We start from the raw sequence: 25,555 nt of genomic DNA on the forward strand, positions 1-25,555 counted from the left end.
TGTGTGTGTGTGTGTGTGTGTGGTAAAAGAACACACATAAGTCACTTCCTGTTAGCTCCACCAGGTGTCTACTGAACACACCCAGCTGAGCGGTCATGTGACCACAGGCTGACTACACTCTGGTCTTCAGACTGACCGTCACCCTATTTAAATAAAACCTACAGAACTTTAGCAGCAGCACAAATGAACCAGAAGATTTTCAGATTGAAGTCCGGTTCCAATAGAAACATCTGTAACCTCTGATTATAGACATGTACACAGGACCGATGCTGAGCGGCTCACAGCTGGACCAGATGTTTCTCCAAACTCGGCTCAGCCGTTGAACAGCTGGACTCGTGCCGTGTCGCCGTCTCTGATTGGTTGTGACTGTTACACTGCAGGAAACAGCACATGTTCCCCGCTCTCACAGAGCAAACTGCTAATTACACACCACAACACGTCGTTTCAGCTGCTCAGGAACAGTTTTAAGGGTTTTAGTGTCCAACCTTCATGTTTTCCTCCATCAACTGGGTCTTGAGAAGTTCTGCAGCTGACGGTCGGGACGCTGGTTGTTTCTGCAGCATCCTGGTTCAAAGAGACAAAACTACACGTCAGACAGTCGAGAGTTAACGCAGAGCTGCAGTCAGGTTAGCCTAGCTTAGCATAAAGACTGGAAGCAGCACGGCTCGGTCTAAACTACCTCCATTTTTATACCCCCCCCCTTCTGTGTACGTCTTGTTCTTCATCTTGTTTAAATTATTCACTCTCTGTCCACTAGTCTATCAGTTACTGAAGTTCTGTTTCTGCTGCTCTTTCACTTTACTTTACTTGCTGCACTAAAGAAGGAACATCTGATCTGATCTTCTTGTTGTTCTGGACCTCAGCTCTCCGTGACCTCCCTCCAGCCAGATCAGCAACGTAATCAGGCTTCTGTGGTGAGAGGAGGAGCTATCGGACTGATAACTCTGGTTGTTCTGACCAATCAGGACTGAGTATAGTAGCAATAAAACGCCAACTAAAGTTCACTCATCAAATGGCGGACTCAGAAGTCTTCCTCTGTGAGCTAATGAAAGTGTTTCGGACAACAGTGACCACGTCAGAGTCTCTGACTGAAGTTTAGACTTTCAGACGGTTTAGACTTTTGGATTGAGCCCATCTGTTGGCTTCCTCTGAGGAGAAGTTTATGTCTTGTCTCCTCTGTGTTCAGTCTGCACACTCATCCTTATATTAATGAAGTGGTTTCTTGTGAGCCGCCTCCTCCTCACCTCTGCAAGACACAGTTGAGATCTGGAGAGTATCTGGCGGGCAGCGTCGGGGTTTCTCCCTCCACGATCTTCCTCACCACAGACAGGAAGTTTGGAGCCTGGAAGGCGTGAGTCAGGGAGCACATCTCGTGGAGGAGGCAGCCCAGCGCCCTGCAGCACAGCACAGACACAGCAGCTGCTTCACCTGGTTCATGTTCAGCACCACGAGCACTGAGCACAGCGCCTCCTGCAGCACAGCGCCTCCTGCAGCACAGCGCCTCCTGCAGCACAGCGCCACCTGCAGCACAGCGCCTCCTGCAGCACAGCGCCACCTGCAGCACAGCACCACCTGCAGCACAGCGCCTCCTGCAGCACAGCGCCTCCTCCCTGTCAGCGCCCACAAACACTGGTGGGTCGTAACACACCACATTGACTCCATTTCTCTTTTCAATAAATCAGATGTAGAGCTGCTGTTTTACTAAATATTACTTCTACTGCACCAGGCTGGGCTGCACACCTACCTGCTGCTTTCACTGGTGCATCTGGGCATAAATCATTCTTATATCAATCAATATTATATATATATATATATAATTATTGGTGTTAAGAGATGTTTTTACTACAATCAGAGCACTGCAGATGGAGCGGATGTGGCCCCACCCCCTGTCACTGGCATTCAATCAATCAATCAATCAATCAATCAATCGATCGATCTTTATTTGAGGCGGTCTCCTCATGATTGTTGGTTCACCTGCTCATCACTGGTTGTAGCTTTAGTTCATAAATGTATTTGCATCTTTACAACAAAGAGAACGGGACTGTTAGGATCCTGGTGGTTTCCCCTCTTCCCCCTGTCTGTCTCCCCCTCATGGCCGTCTGTCTCCCCCTGTCTGTCACTGGAGTCTAGGAGGTCACTCCCGGTCATCAGCCCACACACCTGTTCCTGATCACCAATCAAGCCACCTCCCCTCCCCTGCCTTTAAAAGACCAGCTCAGTCCTCCACCCTTTGCCAGATCATCTGTTTCCTACGAAGGTAAACTTCCCGTATCTAGACTTGTTTTTGTGTTTGCTAAGATTGTTCCTGGTCTCCGCTCCGGTCCTGTTCCCTGCTCCTCCTGGTCTCCGCTCCGGTCCTGTTCCCTGCTCCTCCTGGTCTCCACTCCGGTCCTGTTCCCGGCTCCTCCTGGTCTCCGCTCCGGTCCTGTTCCCTGCTCCTCCTGGTCTCCGCTCCGGTCTTGTTCCCGGCTCCTCCTGGTCTCCCCTCCGGTCTTGTTCCCGGCTCCTCCTGGTCTCCGCTCCGGTCTTGTTCCCGGCTCCTCCTGGTCTCCGTTCCGGTCCTGTTCCCGGCTCCTCCTGGTCTCCGCTCCGGTCCTGTTCCCGGCTCCTCCTGGTCTCCGCTCCGGTCCTGTTCCCGGCTCCTCCTGGTCTCCGCTCCGGTCTTGTGTCATTGTCTTCAGCCAGCTCTGCTTGGGCTTCACAGTGACTGTGTTTTATGTGTAATAAGAATAAATGAACAACACATGAAATAATTTTTAACCTGTAAAACTTCCTGTCTGTATCCTGGGAGGCTCCACGTGAGCAGATCTCATAGGAACGAACCAGATGAAGGTCAGACACTTAAAGTTTCCCTCAAAATGACACAACAGAAACACGACGGATGGATAAAGAGAAGAAAGGAGCACGAACACAGCTCCTCCTCCTCCTCTTCATCATAACGACCATAACAGTGAAGGGTTAATGACTGTGGATCTTCTCCAGCCTTTGGGGATCACTTGGATCTCAAAGTTGCAAAACGTCTTAATGATTTCAGCTTAGATCTTTCCAAGAAGATCTATAACACGACTCCGGGCAGAGAAGACCCCTTAATATCTCCGTGGAGAACGAGTGTGAGACTTTCCCACAGGAGAAGCTGAAAAACTTCTAACAGGTTTGATCGTCCGCCAACGCTGTGCTCAGGAGTCCGTTTGTCAACTATAAATCAAGTTTAGATCTCCTGGTCCTCTGATGAAGGATCCCAGACTCCTGGTCCTCTGATGAAGGATCCCAGACTCCTGGTCCTCTGATGAAGGATCCCAGACTCCTGGTCCTCTGATGAAGGATCCCAGACTCCCGGTCCTCTGATGAAGGATCACAGACTCCCGGTCCCCTGATGAAGGATCCCAGACTCCCGGTCCCCTGATGAAGGATCAGACCCTCTACCTGCTGCTGGGACCACCTCCTGGTACCAAACACACTCAGGTCTGGGTGAGTCTCAGTCTGATGGTGGATTCTGATGCTCCAACAGTTTCACCTCAAACTGAGACTTTCTTCAGGAGACTCTGATTCCTGATTGAAGCTTTGGGCGACAAACGTGAACAACGTAAACTTTAGCACATAGTTATTTTTTGTGGAAAATGAAGAACTTTTCTCCTTTTGACTGTTAGTGTCTCTGTGTTGAACCTCGTGGTGTCACAGAGCTGAAGCAGCTTATTTCCTCCTGATGAAACATGTCGGCTGAACTCAAGATCCAGTTTGAGTCAGCGAAGAATCTCAGAGCGACAGAAAGACAGAAAGACAGAAAGACAGCAGAAAGCTGTTTTCCTCTGTTTGTTGAGTTAATTATCGACCTGCTTCTCCTGCTGCCGCCTCCTCGCTAATTACCTCCATCTGTTTATTGGCTCACTAACAACCAACGGAGCAACATCCATCACCTCCGTAACGCCCGGTGAACCTGCAGCACTGCGTCCTGCTCGTTACTAATTATCTACATGAACACACAGCAGATCATCTCTCACTGCTTATTAATTAACTCCATCTTTCTCTTCCATTATTAATACTCCACCATGCGTCTGCCAGTTTGGTAGTGATCACCGATCCACTCTAATTACCTGCGTCTGTAAATCACGTCGGGAACAAACTGGAGACAAACCGCACAGTTCCACATCATTTGACTTCGGGGCTGCTGGCGCCACCTGGAGGCTGCGGTGTTCACTACAGCTGCAGACAGCATGCTGACGCGGGAGGATCCCCAGGGGCCAGGTAGGAGCCCCCGCTCTGCTCCGTGTGCACTGACTGTTTGAACTGTCGTAGCTTCATTGGGACCAGTGTCCTGACCGCTTCAACCGGGACCTTTAGAGTAAGAAGGTTTCAGTAGACGGCAGAACGACGTGCTGAGACTGTAGTCAGTGTGTTCGACTAACGGGGACAATAACGTTTTCTTTAACAGTCGGACCGAATCACACGGCAAACTTCAGGAGGAGGTTCGTCCTCCGTGTGAAACTCAGCAGAAGTTTGAGCTTCAGTGTGAAACCTTCATCGCTGCAGCTAATTAGCTCTCCTCATCATCCTCCTCTCTGATCTGCTCTTCACTGATTACAACAGCCGACCTCCCACTGCTGAATAAAGGTGGGCTGTCCTCTCCTGACCTCTGACCTCTGAGCATCACTCTTAGGTGGAGGTGCGACTAGAGCAGGTTAATCTTCCTCCTGCTGCTGTTCTCATGGTTTCCAGGGGGCGGGGACGGGAGGAGGTCACATGATCAACGACCACCTTGTGACATCACAAAGGGAGCCAAATGTAAACAGACTGTTTTCACACACGGCTGTGGAGGCGCTGAGCCTAACACTGCAGCTGATTGGTCCCTCAAGGACCTGTACCCCCCCAGGACCTGTACCCCCAGGACCTGCACCCCCCAGGACCTGTACCCCCAAGACCTGCACCCCCAAGACCTGCACCCCCCAGGACCTGTACCCACAGGACCTGTACCCCCCAGGACCTGTACCCCCAGGACCTGCACCCCCCAGGACCTGTACCCCCAAGACCTGCACCCCCAAGACCTGCACCCCCCAGGACCTGTACCCACAGGACCTGTACCCCCCAGGACCTGTACCCCCAAGACCTGCACCCCCCAGGACCTGTACCCACAGGACCTGCACCCCCCAGGACCTGTACCCCCCAGGACCTGTACCCCCCCAGGACCTGTACCCCCAGGACCTGTACCCCCCAGGACCTGTACCCCCCCAGGACCTGTACCCCCCCAGGACCTGTACCCACAGGACCTGTACCCCCCAGGACCTGTACCCCCCCAGGACCTGTACCCCCAGGACCTGTACCCCCCAGGACCTGTACCCCCCCAGGACCTGTACCCCCAGGACCTGTACCCACAGGACCTGTACCCCCCAGGACCTGTACCCCCCCAGGACCTGTACCCCCAGGACCTGTACCCCCCAGGACCTGTACCCCCAGGACCTGTACCCCCAGGACCTGTACCCACAGGACCTGTACCCCCCAGGACCTGTACCCCCCAGGACCTGTACCCCCCCAGGACCTGTACCCACAGGACCTGTACCCCCCAGGACCTGTACCCCCCAGGACCTGTACCCCCCCAGGACCTGTACCCACAGGACCTGTACCCCCCAGGACCTGTACCCCCCAGGACCTGTACCCCCCCAGGACCTGTACCCCCCAGGACCTGTACCCCCCCAGGACCTGTACCCCCCAGGACCTGTACCCCCCCAGGACCTGTACCCCCCAGGACCTGTACCCCCCAGGACCTGTACCCCCCAGGACCAGCCACAGGGAGCGAGCACTTCTGCACTTTATCACTTTTTTTAGTTGACTTGTTTCTGTGGTGTCTTTTATTGCTCATAACAGATTTAAAGAGCCCAATAATCCTCTTTTTCCCTTTTTGTTTGTGGAAACACACTGTTTACATTCGGCCTCCTTTATGATGTCATAGGGGATCTGTCTCTGGTGCTGCTGAAACAAAATGATCTTGGCTGTTTTAAATACTCCCAGAATCTGAATGTTTCCTTGGTGTACTTTTAGTGTTCCTCCTGAATTCTTCCCCCGCTGCTGTGAGCGAGGCTCTGAGACAGCCGAGGGAGACAAAGAGAGACTCAGCATCACTTTAACTCTTTTCCTTTTATCCCCTTTTGTCTCCCACTTCCTGTGTGAGCCGGTTCCTCTGCTGTCGGGGAGATCAGACTCATCTCGTCCTCACAGGATACTCACAGAGTCATCTCTGCATGTTTAACTCTGTCAGCTGTGCCCTAAATACAGCTCACCATCATCATCACCATCATCATCATCGTCAAACATCTGCAGGCCTCCGTCTCTGGATTACAGCTGTGCAGCACGTCTGCATGCGACAGTCAGCTCGTACTTGTTTTCCTTCCTGCAGCAACAAAAACTAAATCAACTCCTGCTCTTCACCTGCAGGAGTCCGTTCATCCTTCCCACAATGCACCTGTGCAGCCTCCAGCGCCTAACCAATCACATCAGAGGAAAACCAAGCTGCACAGACTGGAGGAGAGAACTGAAGTCAGGAAGGATCCAGACACACACACACGAACACATGACAGAAACATGTTCCAGCAGCAGGCTGATACTTTAAAGGAGAACTGACAGCATCGTGGAAAGGATCCCTACAGAGAAAGGATCCCTACAGAGAAAGGATCCCTACAGAGAAAGGATCCCTACAGAGAAAGGATCCCTACAGAGAGAGACCTGGAAGATCCTTTTGGTTTAACCACAAACAGCACACACACCAGACTACATTCACTAAAACAGGGATTTTAGAGAACAGGACACAGGAGCTGCTGCTCTGCTGCTGCCTCCATCAGTCAGTGTGTCTGTGTTATTGTGTTTTACACTATTAACTGTTTTTGTCAACGGTGTCTGATGTCTTTGAAGGAAATGAAAAGAGAAAGAACGGCTTCAGTTCCCCTCTCTTAAACACTCCAGACTCTATTTACAAGAACAGCAATTTTACACATGAGTTGTTGGTCCACTGCTGCCTCAATCAGCTTGTTTGTTTGTGGTTTTCTCTGTTAGACAAATATTGTCTTAGATCCAAACTGATCCTTTAAAACACCAAAGTCACTCTGTAACACAAACACACTGACTGATGGAGGCAGCAGCAGAGCAGCAGCTCCTGTGTCCTGTTCTCTAAAATCCCTGTTTTAGTGAATGTAGTCTGGTGTGTGTGCTGTTTGTGGTTAAACCAAAAGGATCTTCCAGGTCTCTCTCTGTAGGGATCCTTTCCATGATGCTGTCACACACTTAGAATAACACTCTGAGCCTGTCAGTGGATCAAACAAGCTCTTTTAGTGGACCTACTGTGATCAGGTGCAGTTGTCCCAAAGGATCACGTTGCAGCCATTGCAGCCCGTTTGGTGGCTGCTGGCTGAGGTGATCTACTGGACCAGTTCCAACACTTTTACTACCTACCAGTCACTCACACACCAGGATGTGGACACAGAGGACTAAAAACAGGCTTTACATGTAAAGCACAGTTTACCAGACGTCAGACTTGGAGTCGTAGCCCTGGTGGTTCAGCACCTCCGGGCTCATGTAGTATGGCGTCCCTGTGAAGGTGGTGGCCAGGTCACATGATCCCATCAGCAGGCAGGAAACACCAAAATCACCTGAAAACAGACATACTGTGCTAAAGTACAGACTCTGATTCATCCCAAATATAATAACCTAATAAATGTTTATCAGCACGACGTGCTGCTGATCTGATCAACAGCACAAACCTAAAAACACCTGAAGAAGCATCACATGTTCAACATAGCTGAACCATCACAGGTTCAATGTGCAGGTGTTTTGTTCTCAGACTGATTTCACAGCTGTCAGCGAACACAGAGTGTTAGAACATTTGTTATGTTTATGTTTGCAGACTGTTTAAGGGTCCGTCAGCTGACAGACTCTTCAGTGCTGAGCTGTGGGCAGAAGAAGCGATTCACTCCTCTTCTATTAGGGACTCCTAATTAACTGGAGGCTCGTTTCTATTTTTAATCCTGTTTTCAGTCTTTGAAAGCAGCGTGAGAGAATCTGTAACACACACACACTTTAACATACATGTGTGTTTAAGTAAGATTTCAGACACACGGAGAACGTCCCATGAGCCTTTGCAGCGGCAGCAGAGGGGGACACTCACCGATTTTAACGAGGTTTCGTTTCAGGAAGACGTTCTTGGCCTTCAGATCTCGGTGGAGGATTCGCCTGCAGAGATCAGAGAAACGTTCATTCGTTCACCTGCGACCTGCTGACTGATTATTGTCTGACTGATCATGTGACAGGTGGAGCCGCTCGACCTTTGACCTCCAGCCAATTAGCATAACGACGCTAATGAAGCTAATTGTCCTGATGATACAGGAAGACAGCGGCAGGACGAGCAGGAAGACAACGTGCACGTGAGGAGGACCGAGAGGGGAGGGGAGGGATGCGGGTTGCCATGGCGACCGTATCCCCCACCTGTCGTGCATGTAGTGAAGGCCGAGCAGCAGCTGAACGAGCCAATCGATGACCTGAGGCTCGGGGAGGCTCCGCCCAGATCGCCTCACCTCCTCCAGCTTACAGTCCAGGTCCCGATCCTGATGGGGGGGGGGGGGAAGAGAGAGAGAGAGGCACAGAGGAATGGGAGAGAAGGGGGGAGAGATGGGGGTAGAGAAGAAAGGAGGGAGGGAGAGACAAGGACAAAGGGGGGGAGGGATGGAGCGACAGGGAGAGAGGGGAGACAGAGAGATAGAGGCAGGGAGGGAATGAGGGATGGGGGGAGGGGGGAGACGCGGGTGAGACAAGGAGGGAGGAAATGAAGGTAAAAAGAGACTGTGTGGTTTATATTCTATATACAGAGGTGTGAACACGGGGCTTATGGGAAATGGTGTTCACTAAAAAAACAGAAACACTAAATAAAAAACCCCATCAGATAAAAACGGTCACATGACAGACTGAGCTGGATTAGAATGGTTAAAAATCTCAATGAGGTTCTGAATGAAGTTTTCTTGCTTGTGTACGTTTTGGTCTGTGGAGCCTGAACGAGCTCATGAAGTCTCCCTCCATGTTCTCCGACAGCTCTCCGTAAGAACATTCAGAATCTAAAGTAAAGTCACACATTTCCCCTTTTCTAACCTGGCACCACTTCTTTATTCACTTCTTCCTCTAATAGGCTGCAGTGACACCCCTGAGTCCTCCACCGCTCTGCAGGGACTTGTGGGTAATGGTATGACTGGAAACAGCAGCTCTGAGGGGCTCTGAGTGCTCGAGCTCTGTGATTGGACGGCCTCTGAATTCATGTTCCACCTGTTTGTGTGTGCGGACGCTCTAACAACCAAACCGAATAAATCTTCCTGTCACCATTCAGGGAGGGGGGGGGGATTAAACCCTCAGGCGATGCTGGGGACCCCGATACTGAGGGGGGGGGGTCGCCACCAGATGACGTTTACAAGGAGAAAACACCATGTGGGGGTGGGGGGGTGATACATGAGAGAGCGGAGATGAAGGTGGCGTGAGATTCATTAGTGGAGAGAAGATGGTCGAGAAGCTGCTGCAGAGATGAAAAGAGAAATAAGATGAAAAGATGGAAACACAAAGCCCCCCCCACCCCGCCCCCCCCCCCCCCCCCCCCCTTTGTGTTTCCATCTTTTCATTATTTCTCTTTCAGATTATTGCTTCATTTCTCTTTTACCTCAGAAACGTTGGCGGTGAGGAAACGTTCATGAGCAGCTCTGTGGAGCCTTTTAGCCTCTTTTACAGCCTGGTTCTGGTTTCAGTCCACACAAGCAGATTCTAAACTACGTTCAGGCTTCAGACCAGGAGGCCCTCAGACCAGGAGGCCCTCAGACCAGGAGGCCCTCAGGGTTACCTGGCAGAACTCCGTGACGATGCAGAAGGCGTCTCTCTCCAGGAAGCTGTGGTAGAAGGTGAGGATGGCCGGGTGGTGCAGCTGAGACAACAGGTGAGCTTCCTGTGTGGCTCGGACGGTCTCGTCAGGCCGAAGGTCGCCCAGAGGGATCCGCTTCAACACCTTCCTGGAGGAGACAGGGGTCGGGGGTCGTATTCCTGAAGGTCTTTAATGTCTCAACCAGTAGGATTATTAACATCTGAAGCTATTAACAACAGCCCTTCTGCACACCACAGATGGTAAAGACACGCCCACATGACACACAGCTGCAGCCAGAACATGTCAGAATATTTACTGACAGACAGACTGATACCGACCAATCAGAGGACGCTTCTTTACAGACTGATACCGACCAATCAGAGGATGCTTCTTTATACAGACTGATACCGACCAATCAGAGGACGCTTCTTTATACAGACTGATACCGACCAATCAGAGGACGCTTCTTTATAGACTGATACCGACCAATCAGAGGACGCTTCTTTACAGACTGATACCGACCAATCAGAGGACGCTTCTTTATACAGACTGATACCGACCAATCAGAGGACGCTTCTTTATAGACTGATACCGACCAATCAGAGGACGCTTCTTTACAGACTGATACCGACCAATCAGAGGACGCTTCTTTATACAGACTGATACCGACCAATCAGAGGACGCTTCTTTATAGACTGATACCGACCAATCAGAGGACGCTTCTTTATACAGACTGATACCGACCAATCAGAGGACGCTTCTTTATAGACTGATACCGACCAATCAGAGGACGCTTCTTTATACAGACTGATACCGACCAATCAGAGGACGCTTCTTTATAGACTGATACCGACCAATCAGAGGACGCTTCTTTATAGACTGATACCGACCAATCAGAGGACGCTTCTTTATAGACTGATACCGACCAATCAGAGGACGCTTCTTTATAGACTGATACCGACCAATCAGAGGACACTTCTTTATAGACTGATACCGACCAATCAGAGGACGCTTCTTTATAGACTGATACCGACCAATCAGAGGACGCTTCTTTATACAGACTGATACCGACCAATCAGAGGACGCTTCTTTATACAGACTGATACCGACCAATCAGAGGATGCTTCTTTATACAGACTGATACCGACCAATCAGAGGACGCTTCTTTATAGACTGATACCGACCAATCAGAGGACGCTTCTTTACAGACTGATACCGACCAATCAGAGGACGCTTCTTTATACAGACTGATACCGACCAATCAGAGGACGCTTCTTTATAGACTGATACCGACCAATCAGAGGATGCTTCTTTATACAGACTGATACCGACCAATCAGAGGACGCTTCTTTATACAGACTGATACCGACCAATCAGAGGACGCTTCTTTATAGACTGATACCGACCAATCAGAGGACACTTCCTTATACAGTCCCTGACCTCTGATGGCTCCTCTGCTGGGAGCAAACATGAAAACCAGGATCAGCTGCTGCTCAAACAACCTGAACCTGAACTCTCCTGCTGGGATGTGACTCGTCCAGGCTGAAGCTAACATTAGCATGCAGCTAAAGGGAGAATTAATGGAGCAGCGTGGGTACCAACCCTCTGTCCCCCCCCTCCTCCCCCTCCTCCTGAGGGAGTTAATCAGCTGCTCCTCTCCTCTTCCTCTCTTGTTAACTTGGTGTGCAGGTCAGCAGGTGAGGTGAAGGCTCTGCTGTGTTAGCGCAGCGCGGCGCTAGCTTCACTCTGAGCTCTGCAAGAACTAAGTGAGGACGTTTCCTGCTGAAATCTAACCTGCTTACTGCACTCAGTGGATCACATCATCACATCATCTCCTGCAGTCACATTATCCATGAGGGGTAATTCAACACCAGCAGGATGCTTTAGCTTAGCAGCTAAACCACCTTGGTGTGGGTTAGCTCTGCAGCGTTTAACACAGGCCCGTAGCTTCACTTCATGTCTATTTGTAGAAGTTATATATATTAGTAGAAACTATTTCATTCATGTTCTGTGTTCCTCTGTGTTTTATTTGTGCTGTTTGACAGAAACACACATTTAGTTCGGCTCCTTTGGTTTCTGCAGAAATAGTTTTCACTGTCTATTTCTGCCTCGGTTGTTTGTTTGTTAGTTAGTTTGTGTAACTTTTCAGTTTTCAGTTCACAATATGTGTGTGACACAAAGTAAAGGCAGCAGCAGAGCAGCAGCTCCTGTGTCCTGTTCTCTAAAATCCCTGTTTTAGTGAATGTAGTCTGGTGTGTGTGCTGTTTGTGGTTAAACCAAAAGGATCTTCCAGGTCTCTCTCTGTAGGGATCCTTTCCATGATGCTGTCACACACTTAGAATAACACTCTGAGCCCTACTTATATTGCTCTCTGCACACACACCAGACTCCATTCACTAAAACAGGGATTTTAGCTCACAGACCTCCATCAGTCAGTGTGTTTGTGTTACAGAAATATTGTGTTGGATCTGAACTGATAAAACATCAAAGTCTCTTCCTGCCTCTGTCTGGAGGCATTTAGGGTCAGAGGTCACATTTATTCTGCGCTGCTGTCGGTCCTTCAGGTGTACAGCTCGTCGTCAGAGCTCTCGACAGCCCAGCTTGTGTCTTTTCTTCTTGCGGCGACTCTCAGAAACATCTCGGCTTTAATCAGACTGTCACACTTTGAACAGGCTTTCACTGCGGTTGCATAGCAACAGAGAGTCGGCTCTGCCGGCTCGGCGAAGAGCTTCACACCGGAAAGCAGAAGGAAAACACCCTCTTGGTGCAGATCACAGCGAGCAGAGAATGAGCTGAAGGAGGGGAGGTTTGGTTGCAAATTATAAGTCAAGTACAACTGATTTCCCATCAGAAGAATCAGTGGCAGAGTTCAAGGGGCTGATGGGAAACGGAGTCCTCTAAGACTAAAACAGTTTTAGTTTCAGTCTGACTGCTGAAGTTTTGTTGTTGTTGTCTGTGTCCTCGTCTTCTCTCCAGAGCTGCTGTCCTTTTGAAACGTAAAGGCAAAGATGTCAGACGAGCAGGTCTGAGGTCTGAAGAGGTGTTTCTGTTCTGTCTGTTAGTGCTGCGACGCACCGACCACCTCATTAACTCCAGGCAGCTCTCATGGAGCAGGAGCTGCTGTGATGGTCTCCTGAAAGACCGGGTCTGTGTACAAAGGCTCCAAACTCCATTAACTCGCTGTGAAGCTGCTGACAATGAAAGCAGAAGCCTCCTCTGGAACGAGTAAGAGATAAAGTCCCACAAGGAGTCTATAACCAGGAAGTAATGGGCGACGTGGAGGCAAAGAAACAAGTCCATTAATTCCTGATTATGGACCCTGAGAGGGACATTACACCACAGCCACTGCCAAAGAAAAGCTATTATACTATGTGTGGCTCTGACTAATACCTGCCATCACCATCCCATCAGGTTCTTATGCAGTGGAAACGTTGTTCCCTCCTCCAGGAAATAGGACGGATCATAGATATGATGTAAAAACAGCAGATATTTATGTTCCCTCAGCTCATTGATCCCTTTGGCTCAGCTGCTAGCCTCAAAGCTAATGTTATGCTAGCCTCAAAGCTAACATTATGCTAGCCACAAAGCTAACCTTATGCTAACCACAAAGCTAACCTTATGCTTCCTTATGATTCAGAGACAACGTTGTGTACGCTTTACAATCAGTACATCTAATTTCAGGGATGTGATCAGAGTGATCATGTGACCCAGAGTCTCAGTGAGGTCAGAGGGGATCAGTCTACTTCCTGCAGCTTGTGTTGTTCAGACGCAGAAGGAGCAGCGTTACGCTCACTGTTAGCGATAAGCTAACGTTAGCTTGGTGAGGCGTAGCAACACGCTGCTAACAGAGGCTCTGACTGCGTCCCTGTTGCCATGGTTACTGCAGCCGGTGCATTAATTCAGATGGTGAACAGGCAGTTTGACCGGAACTACTTAGCAGGCGTCCATTATCACTTTTTAACAGACAGCCAGCAGCCAATCAGAGCCCAGGATTCACCACATGGTGTCATGTTTTATAAGATCACAGACTGATTTAAGACGTCTGTTCATCACATTTAAACATGTTTTAACCCCTTTTTTCTCTTTCTTTTCTTTCTTTAAGTCTTATTTCTCCTGATTATCAGTGAATCACCTAAATAACTTGCTCAGAGTGGAAGAAAACACTCTGCACCCCCCCCAGCAGGCCGTCACTCTGCTTTACCACAGCAGCAGCGGGAGGCGTCTCTCCTCCCCCCCGACTCCCCCCTTTTAACAACACAATTAGCAGCTAGCGGGGGAGGCGGCGGTGATGACGGAGGGCTTGTCCTCCAGGCTCGGAGCCTCTCTGGGAGCGTTCGCAGGTGTCTGAGTCTCGCCAACGACTCTCTAACTTCACACCGGGGGAGATCTGCCTCGAGGCTCCGCCCACAAGCTGAGCGGGAGACGCCGAGCGGGAGGCGAATAAATCAGCGCCCTCCCACTTTGGCACATCAGACATGGAGTGAGGTTTCAGAGCTTGAAGCGCAGCGATCGATCACTCAGCAGCAGATCACAGGACTCTGAGTATCCAACAAACAGGAGGAAATGCTGCATGGGATGGGGACTATTTCCAGCGGTGGATGAATCCACGTTCACAGTAACAAAGATGTTTTAGCGTCTGTTAGTAAGAAAGCTGCGCCGGATTATCTCCAGCAACACAAAAACAGTGAAAGCTGTCTGCCTTTGTGGTGGAACCTGATGGCCACAGTTGTGTGACCATCAAGTGGTGAAGAGACGGAGACGAAGATGATGAGACTCTTATGTGTCCAAACAAAGATGTGAGTTCAGTCTGACAGCCTCCTGGAAGTCCTCAGTCAATCAGCAATCATTCCCAGTGTTCCAGTTCACATCTTCAGAAGTTACTCAGTCTTTTACCCTATTAAAAGATAAAATAATAAGTAATAATATAGAATAATAATATGAAATACAGAGTAAATTTTCCCTGTGATTGGTTCACTAGCATCCCTCCAAGCTCCCGTTAAAAGTTATTTACTGGTTTTCACCAGATATAACGGCTGTTTGTGGTTAAACCAAAAGGATCTTCCAGGTCTCTCTCTGTAGGGATCCTTTCCATGATGCTGTCACACACTTTAACCACAGCCGTTATATCGCTGTCTTCAAAGCCACCAGACTCCATTGACAAAAACAGTCATTTTACCTCACTGAACTTGTTGAGTTGCTGATATACCGCTGCCTCAATCAGTCAGTTTGTTTGTGTTATTGTGCATCACACAAATATTGTGTTGGATCCAAACTAACGCTTTAAAACACTAATATCACACAAACACATAAACAAGCTAACTGTTCAAGGCAGCAGCAGACCAGCAACTACTGTGTAAAATCCCTGTTTTAGTGAATGTAGTCTGGTGTGTGTGCAGAGAGCGATATATCAGAATAACACTCAATTTAAAGTCAATGGGTCGAGTGGTCGGACATACAATCTCCTGTCCGTCCCAGAAATTCGTGGGATTCATAAACTCGCTGACTGAAGCAAAGACAAAATAGAAACTTTTACTAAATCAACACTGAGGTTTTCCCAGAAGGCTTTGCAGCAGCCTCAGCCGGCTTCTCTGTTCGCTCAGCAGCTGAAAACAGAAACTCCAGGTGAAAACAGGCCGACGGAGATGGCGTTCATCAGCCAGGAGATTTATGAGCCGGTCGCAGCTGCACGCCAAACCTCAGAGGAACCTCGTCACGACTCCACGTGTCCTCATGCAGAACTTCAACTTTATCTGTGTGCTTCTTTTTATCAGGGACAACCAAAGAAGATCCTGATTTCTTTTACTTATGAGCACTCGGGTCAGCGTTTGTTCCCGTGTACTCCATGTATGACGATGAGTGAACAAATAAACCCCATGAGCTTGGACCACAGACGTCTGCAGAGACCTGGACTCAGCGTTAGAGGAGCAGGAAGACTAAAAAGTTCCTCTTCCTGTGTTTAAAAATACTCAGACCTTCCTCATCGCTGGGCCCACAAACAGTGAAAGCAGCTGATGTGTTCAGCCCATCACTTCCTGCTCCTGAGTGACGGCGTCGGCCTCAGACGTGATGGAGTGAACAGGAGCTGCTGTGTCGCCATGGAGACCGCATCTGGGACAGCCGGGGTCACATCAGAAGAGTCCGCAGCTTATTGTTTCTTTCTGGTCCTCATCGCCTCTGGAGGCTTTCTGTTGTTTTCATGACGAGTTTGAGACGAAGAAGAAACCAATTCTTTGTCCGACAGACTGAACAGATGAAAACAAAGTTAGGAGCAAACTGACACACTGAGCAGGAGGAAGAGGAGGAGGAGGAGGAGGAGGAGCAGGAGGAAGAGGAGGAGGAGGAAGTAGAGGAGGGGGAGGAGGCGTTATTTATGTGCTAGCATAAGGTTAGCTCTGTGGCTAGCATAACATTAGCTCTGTGGCTAGCATATGGTTAGCTTTGTGGCTAGCATAACATTAGCTCTGTGGCTAGCATATGTTAGCTTTGTGGCTAGCATAACATTAGCTCTGTGGCTAGCAGCTGAGCCAAAGGGATCTGTGATCTGAGGGACTAGAAACATCGCTGTTGTTTAGTCGTAGCTACGGTCCGTCTTATTTCCTGGGTGAGTGAACAACGTTTCCATTGCACTGCATGCATCACCTATTGGGACGGTGATGACAGTTCCAGGTATTAGTCAGACCCTCAGGTGCTACCACAGTTACAGCTCGTGAGAAACTTTAGATTTTGGTTGCAGAAATGTTCCTCATCGTATTGTCCTGCAGTGACCCTGGTGTAAACAGGACTTCACATCTACAGTCAGAAGATATGATATAGAATAATAATAATAATACATTTTATTTAGGGCGCCTTTCAAGGCTCTCATGGTCGCCGTACAAAATACAAAGTGCAATACAACAAGTAAAAACGGGTATAAAAACAAACAATAAAATACAGAAACAGTGCAAAATGATCAGAGGGAGCAGGAGAGTTTGAAAAGAGGAGTCTGGTAATAATATGTATGTTGTAATGAAAGTCTGAATAAAGGTTAAATCAGCACACTGAGGAGGACTGAGCCAAAAGTACTGTGTCCAGAGCGTGTGTGTCCCTGCATTACTATCAGCCTGGTGTGTGTGTGTGTGTGTGTGTGTGTGTTACAGGTCTATGCTGCCATCTAGTGACTCTCTGTTATCTTCACACACTGCAGCTCTTCAGTGTTCAGAAGTTATGGATTAGATTCACCTGTCCTGACTGGACATGAAACATGGGACACATTTAACATTCAGCATCAGAGATGACTTACCTGTGGTCCATGTAGTCTGTTTTCTGTCCTCCGTGTTTCTACGTACAGGTGTATCTACACCGTGTATCTACCGTCCTGCTGCTGCAGGAGTCAGTTTTGCTCCATGAACTCGTCAGACTGGAAGCTGGAAATGTTTTCAGTGCTGAGTTCTAGTAACCACAGATCTACTCACAGCTCCTCTCCGGCTGACGCTCTGCCGTCCTCGACCAGAAACACTGACCCAAAGCTTCCCCGGCCCAGACTCCTCAGGACGCTGTATCGCCTAGCAACCAGGCCCCCGTCGCCAGGGGGCGGGGCCCGGCTAGACTCCACCTCCTGAAACCTGAGCATCCTGTCAGCCCACCTGAGGAGCGAGGACAGAACAGGAGAGGGTCACCGGGAGGTCAGACACTGATACTAGTAGTACTACTACTACTAGTACTACTACCAGTACTACTGCTACTATTATTACTAATACTACTACTGCTACTACATTTTATGTTCAGTGTTCAAACTTTGTATTTAAACTGTGTGTATTTAATTTGTGAAATTTCGTCCTGTGGGGAATCAATAAAGTCCATCTAATCAATAAAGTCCATCTAATCAATAAAGTCCATCTAATTTAAACTGTTTTAAATCGTTCAGGTGAACAGATTTTATTTTGAAGGTCTGACCGGATCCGGACGGTTTTCATTAACGGAAGTGGACGCTAGTCAGTCCGATAATGGAAACATGGTGTGTTAATGACTTTTATGCTTCCAGTGGCCCGTTAAAAGAGGAAACGGACGGAGTCACGTAAACAAGCCGGTAACCGGAGAATTTATCCGCAGTTTGTGTCCATTAATCGACTCGTTGTTCGCTGTTTAAGAGGCGGAAGTGACGGAGAAAGGGATGAAAGTGTCAGAAGATAAAAGACGAGGAAGAATCACAGATTTTAAAAGAAGCCGCTTCGGTTAAATGATAAACAGGTGAGATCAGGTGTGCTGTTTACCTGCAGCAGGCTGGAGGACTACTTCCGTGTTTGAGCCCGTTTCCATGGAGACTGAGGAGAGCGAGCGCGAGCGCGCGCGCGCGCGCGCGCACACACACACACACACACGTCATTAAAGGCAGATTTCCTGATTTCACACTGAGATAAACTGAATGTTTTCATGTGACTGAAGCAGAAAAAGTCTAGTTCCAGATCATCTTCACACCTGAGTCAGTGTTTCTGCACATGTTCTAGTTTGTTTGTTTGTTGTATTGCTTTGTGTTTCATCTTTCAGGAAAGTTTAAACAGATTAGTGAGCAGTTCATTTTGTTTCTCAGGTGTGTTCATCCTCTGGGGACATTCAGGTTATTATTGGATATATTCAATTTAATAAAGATATTAAAGCGTCATTGAGGAAATTATGATCCACCTAGTGGTAAACCTGTAATATTTTTATATTCATACATATATTAACGGTGCTGCACTGCTGGCGAGTTCTCATGTTCTCCTCCTGCTTGTGTGGGTTCTCTGTGGTTCTCTGTGGTTCTCTGTGGTTCTCCAGCTTCCTCCCACAGTCCACAGACTCATTTCTGTTGTTGAGTCTTTTCATCACATCACGACTTACACAGCAACACCACCAACACCAGCAACACCAGTAACACCAGTAACACCACCAACACCAGTAACACCACCAGTAACACCACCAACACCAGTAACACCACCAACACCAGTAACACCACCAACACCAGTAACACCACCAACACCAGCAACACCAGTAACACCACCAACACCAGTAACACCACCAACACCAGCAACACCAGTAACACCACCAACACCAGTAACACCACCAGTAACACCACCAACACCAGTAACACCACCAACACCAGTAACACCACCAGTAACACCACCAACACCAGTAACACCACCAACACCAGTAACACCACCAGTAACACCACCAACACCAGTAACACCACCAGTAACACCACCAACACCAGTAACACCACCAGTAACACCACCAACACCAGTAACACCACCAACACCAATAACACCACCAACACCAGTAACACCACCAACACCAATAACACCACCAACACCAGTAACACCACCAACACCAGTAACACCACCAGTAACACCACCAACACCAGTAACACCACCAACACCAGTAACACCACCAGTAACACCACCAACACCAGTAACACCACCAGTAACACCACCAACACCAGTAACACCACCAGTAACACCACCAACACCAATAACACCACCAACACCAATAACACCACCAACACCAATAACACCACCAATACCAGTAACACCACCAACACCAATAACACCACCAACACCAGTAGCACCACCAACACCAGTAACCACCACCGTGTGGATGTGGTCAGTCTGATGATGACGCTCCCTAACGAAGCCGTCAGCTCATCCAGGTGTTGCAGGAACCTGAAGGCAGCAGCTTCATGGTGACCTCCTCTTCCTCTCTCAGACTCCTGCTGGACTCTGACTGTTTCACTGTCTCCTCTCCGTCAGACTGTCTGAGGACTTCAGCTCGCTCTGCACTGAACACACTGGTTCAAAACACAAACTTGAATCAGACTTTCAGACTCACCTGAAGGGACGTTTGTAGAGCAGCCAATAGGAACGCTCTCTCTCTCTCAGAGGGGACCTGTGATTGGACGAGGCCTCCTGTCGCCGGGTAGATTTACTGAAGCCTGGCATGAGGGACAGCAGCTCTGGTCAGCTGGTCTTGGAGCCTCCTGGGTTATTCCTGTTTCGGTGAGTCTCCTCCTCTTCATCCAGCCGTAGACACATGTGAATGTGGCAGCTGCTGCTCGGCCTCCGGGGGGACGAAGGGCCGCCGTGACTCATACTTCCCATCATGCTTTACCCTCCTTCAGCTAAACAAACACCCAGTTTCTCTGTCAGTGTTTCCTCCCAGAGCTGGAGGGGCGGACAGTGGAGGAAATAGAATGCAAAGCTTTTGCACCAGAGAGATTACAACATGCGTTCTCTTCCTGCGTGTCACTGAGTTTACAAGCCACGTGTTAATAAATACAGGGCTTTGACTTTGAAAGGGAAACAGGAAGTGTTTATCTAAAAAATAAACACTTATTTTTCCATGTATGTGACACATTCTACAGATACGGGCCGTGAAACTGTTAAAAAGTTGTAATCTTGCTGGTTTGATGTCGGAACAAACCAGTTTTCCTGTGTTGAAAGATGACGGAGATAACGTGGAGTGGTGTCATGTTTATTGATTATGATGATCAGAAGCACAGAGTTCAGCTGCAGGTTCAGATCACCCCCCCCCCACACACCGTCAGACCTTTTTCCAAAAAAACTCTGTCCAGTTGTCAACGGTGAAGACGGTAAAGAACCATTCAGTCTGGTGTCAGAGCTGCTAGCTAGCGAGCTAACTCTGCTACGTCCCCGTGCTAACGCCCCTCCTGTTCTCTGAGCTGCTGTGTGTGATCACAGACTCCTGGACTCTTCTTTGTAAGAAGATGACAGATCTGACCTCTCAGCTGCCCCTCAGGAGCCAGAGGCCTGCAAAAAGGCTTCACAGATAAGAGAATTAGATTTACATGAAGGACTTGCAGCCGTCGGCAGCGTCTCAGGAGGAGGTTTTCAGGATAACAACAGAACTGGAGCCACAATCTAAACGTCACAGTCGCACCTCCATCTCAAGACTACCGGGGAGTTACAGCTTGACTTTCAGTCTGATCTGATCGACACAAATATCCATTAGGATGTTTGGTGAAGTCTATATTTGTCTCTCCCGTCAACACTCACTGTAAACAGAAGAAGAGTGGAGGCTGCAGCCACAGCGACGCTCTCAGGACTGAAAATAAACACAGCGTCACTTCATAACCTCAAACACTGACACCGATCTCCATCTAAACCAGGGAAATGCTGGCTGTTCGCATCAGACTTGCTAAAACCTTCCTCTGAGTGCCTGAGTGATGTCAGACTGACTCAGACAGCCTGCTGTGCAGTGCATTATGGGTGAAATAAGACACTTCACAGAGGAGGAAAATAAGGAGGACTACAACAGCAACACTTAGCAGCAGAAGATCAACACATTTAAAATCATTTATTATTCGGCTGATTTGTTAAATGAGCACATTTAGAGTTTTGAAGCAGCTCCAAACACACCGCTGGGGTCCCCGATAAACGCTGAAGCGCCCAGAGAAACACAGCAGTGACTAAGGGGCTCACTTTCCTACCTCAAATCAAGTCAGTTTGAATATTTGTGCAACAGACTTCAGGCTTAATTAGACCAGACCAACCTCACAACTTAAGGCCAGGACTAGTCTAAAACAAACATTCACTTAGTTTAAGACGAGAAGAGCAGCCTGAAAATGTCGGGTCAGACCGGTCTGATTATCTGTTGCATGAATATTAACCCTTATGCACCCCTCGGTACATTTTTTGCATTTTTCAACTAAAAATACTCAATAATTTTGCCAATTTTAATGATAATGAGACAAAATTTTGCAGGGATGTCAGTCTTTTACCACATTTTAAGATTTCAACTTTGAATGTATTAATAGAATTATAATACACTGTGGAGAGAAGAAAGTTCCTCTCGTCACCCTTAAAACATTTTTTGCACCATTGACTCCCATTAAAACATCACTTTTTGATCCTACTTTAATTACACCATAAAATAATGTTTTACTTATGACTACCTTTTCAATCTAAGCTTTTGGCTTGAAAATTGTAGTTTTTTTCATTATCCATCATTTGACATCATTTTCCACTATATGGCTGAGGGCTCCATTATATGCTGTTTCTGTGAATCCTACTTCCGTTGCATTTCTCACTATTGCTCCCCAGCAGAATGCATGATTCCAACTAAAATGGTCTGAGTGTGTTGGCAGTGATGTAAAAGTGTGGTATGAATGTGTGTTTTGACAAATTATTTGATGAGTGTGTGTGTGTGTGTGTGTTTGTGTACAGGGAGTTAGAAAGTCATTTTTGCTCACCACATTTTGCACATCCCTATCGCTATCTTTCTTATGCCTACAGATCACATGCACCCACTCACCCCCCCGCCCACAAACACACATCTACACACACACACACACCTATTCGAAGCCCCCAGACACACTACAGCACTTGTAAAAAGCAATCAAGGTCAAAAGGTCAAAAGGTCAAAAGGTCAAAGAATCTAAGGAGGAGCACCCTAGCTTTTTTTTTGCCTGGAAACGTTTTTTTTTTTTTTTTTTTTCATAAAGTCTTTTTATTGTTTTGGTTTACAGTGCAGCATGTTTATACAGGTGCTGTGTCTGCAAACCTCAAGCTGCACCTAGCTGGTGCTGGCTGGTCATTTCCTCAGTGACAATGAAGAGACACTTTTGTGTTAGAGGAGGCTCTGACTGCTGTCCTGCAGTCGCCTGAGAACGAGGAGGAGATGTCCGGCACAGACACAGGCACTGAGGACATATCAGGGGAGGCTTCACCTGAAATTCATCCAGATGGGTCTCCAGCTCAAGTGAGGACATCCATGTCCTCACTTGAGCTGGAGCTGGAAGACCCATTTCCTCACTTGAGCTGGAGCTGGAAGACCCACTAGTGCGGCTGCTGCTTGGACCAGCAGCAGCCACACTAGTGGATCATGTCAGAGGAAATGGAAGAGCCAGCAGGAGAAGCCAGGCCCTCAAAGAGGTACAGGCAGTGCACATTTTGCATGGGACAGAGAAAGGTCTGGACCCATTGTGCCAAGTACAGCAAGTATGGATGCCAAGTACAGCAAGTATGGATGCAAAGTATACATGACAGTGATCTGCAGGTCCTGCTCCACTGAGTGACCTTTCTCATCATTTGTCAATATATTCCCAAAATACCATTAAAGGGTTAAAATTAATTCATAAATACATGTAAATTGAATAGTTATGATCTGGACTGAGGTTGTTCAAAAGATTTAATGCATTGAAAGTGAAAAAAATATTAATGTATAATATTTTTAGAGCACTTCTTAGGAACAGAGTATTTTTTGCACAAAGGATAAAAGGTGGCATATTTTGTACATAAAGTCAAACTGCTCAAAAAATAATGATGGATTCAAATCAATGTTGTTGTCAATTATTGACATACCCAAGGGTGTAATACCCCCCCAAAAAAATTCCAGTTTGCAATTAGTATATGGAAAATATTTCATATTTTGTGTTTTACCTCATTTGAAATTTTTGGTTTTATATTCCCAAAATGGCACTAAAAAGTTAAAAATACTTAATAAATCCATGAAAATGGAATAGTTATGATCAGGACTGAGGTTTTTCAGAAGATTTAATGCAATAAAAGTGAAAAGAATATTAATTATAATATTTTTATAGCACTTTTTAGGAACAAAACATTTTTTTGCACAAAGCATAAAAGGTGGCATATTTTGTACATAAAGTCAAACTGCTCAAAAAATAATAATGCATTCAAATCAATGTTGTTGTCAATTATTGACACATCCAAGGATGTAATTGCCCCCCCAAAAAAATTCCAGTTTGCAATTAGTATATGAAAAATATTTCAGATTTTGTGTTTTTCTCATTTGAAATTTTTGGTTTTATATTCCGAAAATGGCACTAAAAAGTTACAAATGTTTAATAAATCCATGAAAACTTAATAGTTATGATTAGGGCTGAAGTTGGTCAAAAGATTTAATGCATTGAAAGTGAAAAAAAATATGAATGTATAATATTTTTATAGCACTTTTTAGGAACAGAACATTTTTTGCATCGAGGGTAAAAGGTGGCACATTTTTACATAAAGTCAAACTGCTCAAAAAATAATAATGCATTCAAATCAATGTTATTGTCAATTATTGACATATCCAAGACTGTAATACCCCCCCAAAAAAATTCCAGTTTGCAATTAGTATATGAAAAATATTTCAGATTTTGTGTTTTTCTCATTTGAAATTTTTGGTTTTATATTCCGAAAATGGCACTAAAAAGTTACAAATGTTTAATAAATCCATGAAAACTTAATAGTTATGATTAGGGCTGAAGTTGGTCAAAAGATTTAATGCATTGAAAGTGAAAAAAAATATGAATGTATAATATTTTTATAGCACTTTTTAGGAACAGAACATTTTTTGCATCGAGGGTAAAAGGTGGCACATTTTTACATAAACTCAAACTGCTCAAAAAGTAATAATGCATTCAAATCAATGTTGTTGTCAATTATTGACATATCCAAGACTGTAATACCCCCCCAAAAAAATTCCAGTTTGCTATTAGTATATGAAAAATATTTCATATTTTGTGTTTTTCTCATTTGAAATTTTTGGTTTTATATTCCCAAAATGGCACTAAAAAGTTAAAAATATGTAATAAATCCATGAAAACTTAATAGTTATGATTAGGACTGAAGTTGGTCAAAAGATTTAATGCATTGAAAGTGAAAAAAAATATGAATGTATAATATTTTTATAGCACTTTTTAGGAACAGAACATTTTTTGCATCGAGGGTAAAAGGTGGCACATTTTTACATAAAGTCAAACTGCTCAAAAAATAATAATGCATTCAAATCAATGTTGTTGTCAATTATTGACATATCCAAGACTGTAATACCCCCCCAAAAAAATTCCAGTTTGCTATTAGTATATGAAAAATATTTCATATTTTGTGTTTTTCTCATTTGAAATTTTTGGTTTTATATTCCCAAAATGGCACTAAAAAGTTAAAAATATGTAATAAATCCATGAAAACTTAATAGTTATGATTAGGACTGAAGTTGGTCAAAAGATTTAATGCATTGAAAGTGGAAAAAAATATGAATGTATAATATTTTTATAGCACTTTTTAGGAACAGAACATTTTTTGCATCGAGGGTAAAAGGTGGCACATTTTTACATAAACTCAAACTGCTCAAAAAATAATAATGCATTCAAATCAATGTTGTTGTCAATTATTGACATATCCAAGACTGTAATACCCCCCCAAAAAAATTCCAGTTTGCTATTAGTATATGAAAAATATTTCATATTTTGTGTTTTTCTCATTAATTAATTGTAGTTTTATATTGCAAAAATGGCATTAAAGGGTTAAAAATATTTGACAAATACATGAAAACTTAATAGTTATGATTAGGACTGAAGTTGGTCGAAAGATTTAATGCATTGAAAGTGAAAAAAAATATGAATGTATAATATTTTTATAGCACTTTTTAGGAACAGAACATTTTTTGCATCGAGGGTAAAACGTCATTATTTTTTTAAGGGGTGCACAAGGGTTAAAGTTGCCACCTCCCCCTGATGGCAAAGGCTGAGGTGAGAGCGTCTGCTACGAGGGGATATTGATTGGTGTTGCAACAAAACTGACGAGAGAGGAGTACATTTTAAGAACTTTCTCTGGATCCAGTGCTTACTCCGTGCTGAAGAAGACACGTCTCTGAGGAGAAATCGAGTCTTCGCGGCCAGAAACAACGATAATTAACTAGTGGAGAGAGTTCAGT

General features: G+C 46.4%; 1 protein-coding gene across 1 annotated transcript in view; it reads right to left on the reverse strand.

The window, feature by feature from the left end:
- The window catches only part of nek11 (NIMA-related kinase 11), a 55,247-nt gene extending 35,429 nt beyond the window's left edge, over positions 1–19,818 (reverse strand). The window contains exons 1-8 of the mRNA XM_070835899.1: positions 19,709–19,818; positions 17,323–17,493; positions 9,854–10,019; positions 8,464–8,582; positions 8,147–8,211; positions 7,505–7,631; positions 1,245–1,394; positions 486–564 (exon numbers count right to left, since the gene is read on the reverse strand). Coding sequence (XP_070692000.1) covers positions 486–564; positions 1,245–1,394; positions 7,505–7,631; positions 8,147–8,211; positions 8,464–8,582; positions 9,854–10,019; positions 17,323–17,493; positions 19,709–19,818 — 987 coding nt within the window. The remainder of the gene's footprint in view (positions 1–485; positions 565–1,244; positions 1,395–7,504; positions 7,632–8,146; positions 8,212–8,463; positions 8,583–9,853; positions 10,020–17,322; positions 17,494–19,708) is intronic.
- Positions 19,819–25,555: the final 5,737 nt, after the last annotated feature.

The sequence above is a fragment of the Pempheris klunzingeri genome, chromosome 8 (genome assembly GCF_042242105.1).
Source record: "Pempheris klunzingeri isolate RE-2024b chromosome 8, fPemKlu1.hap1, whole genome shotgun sequence".
NCBI lineage: Eukaryota > Metazoa > Chordata > Actinopteri > Acropomatiformes > Pempheridae > Pempheris > Pempheris klunzingeri.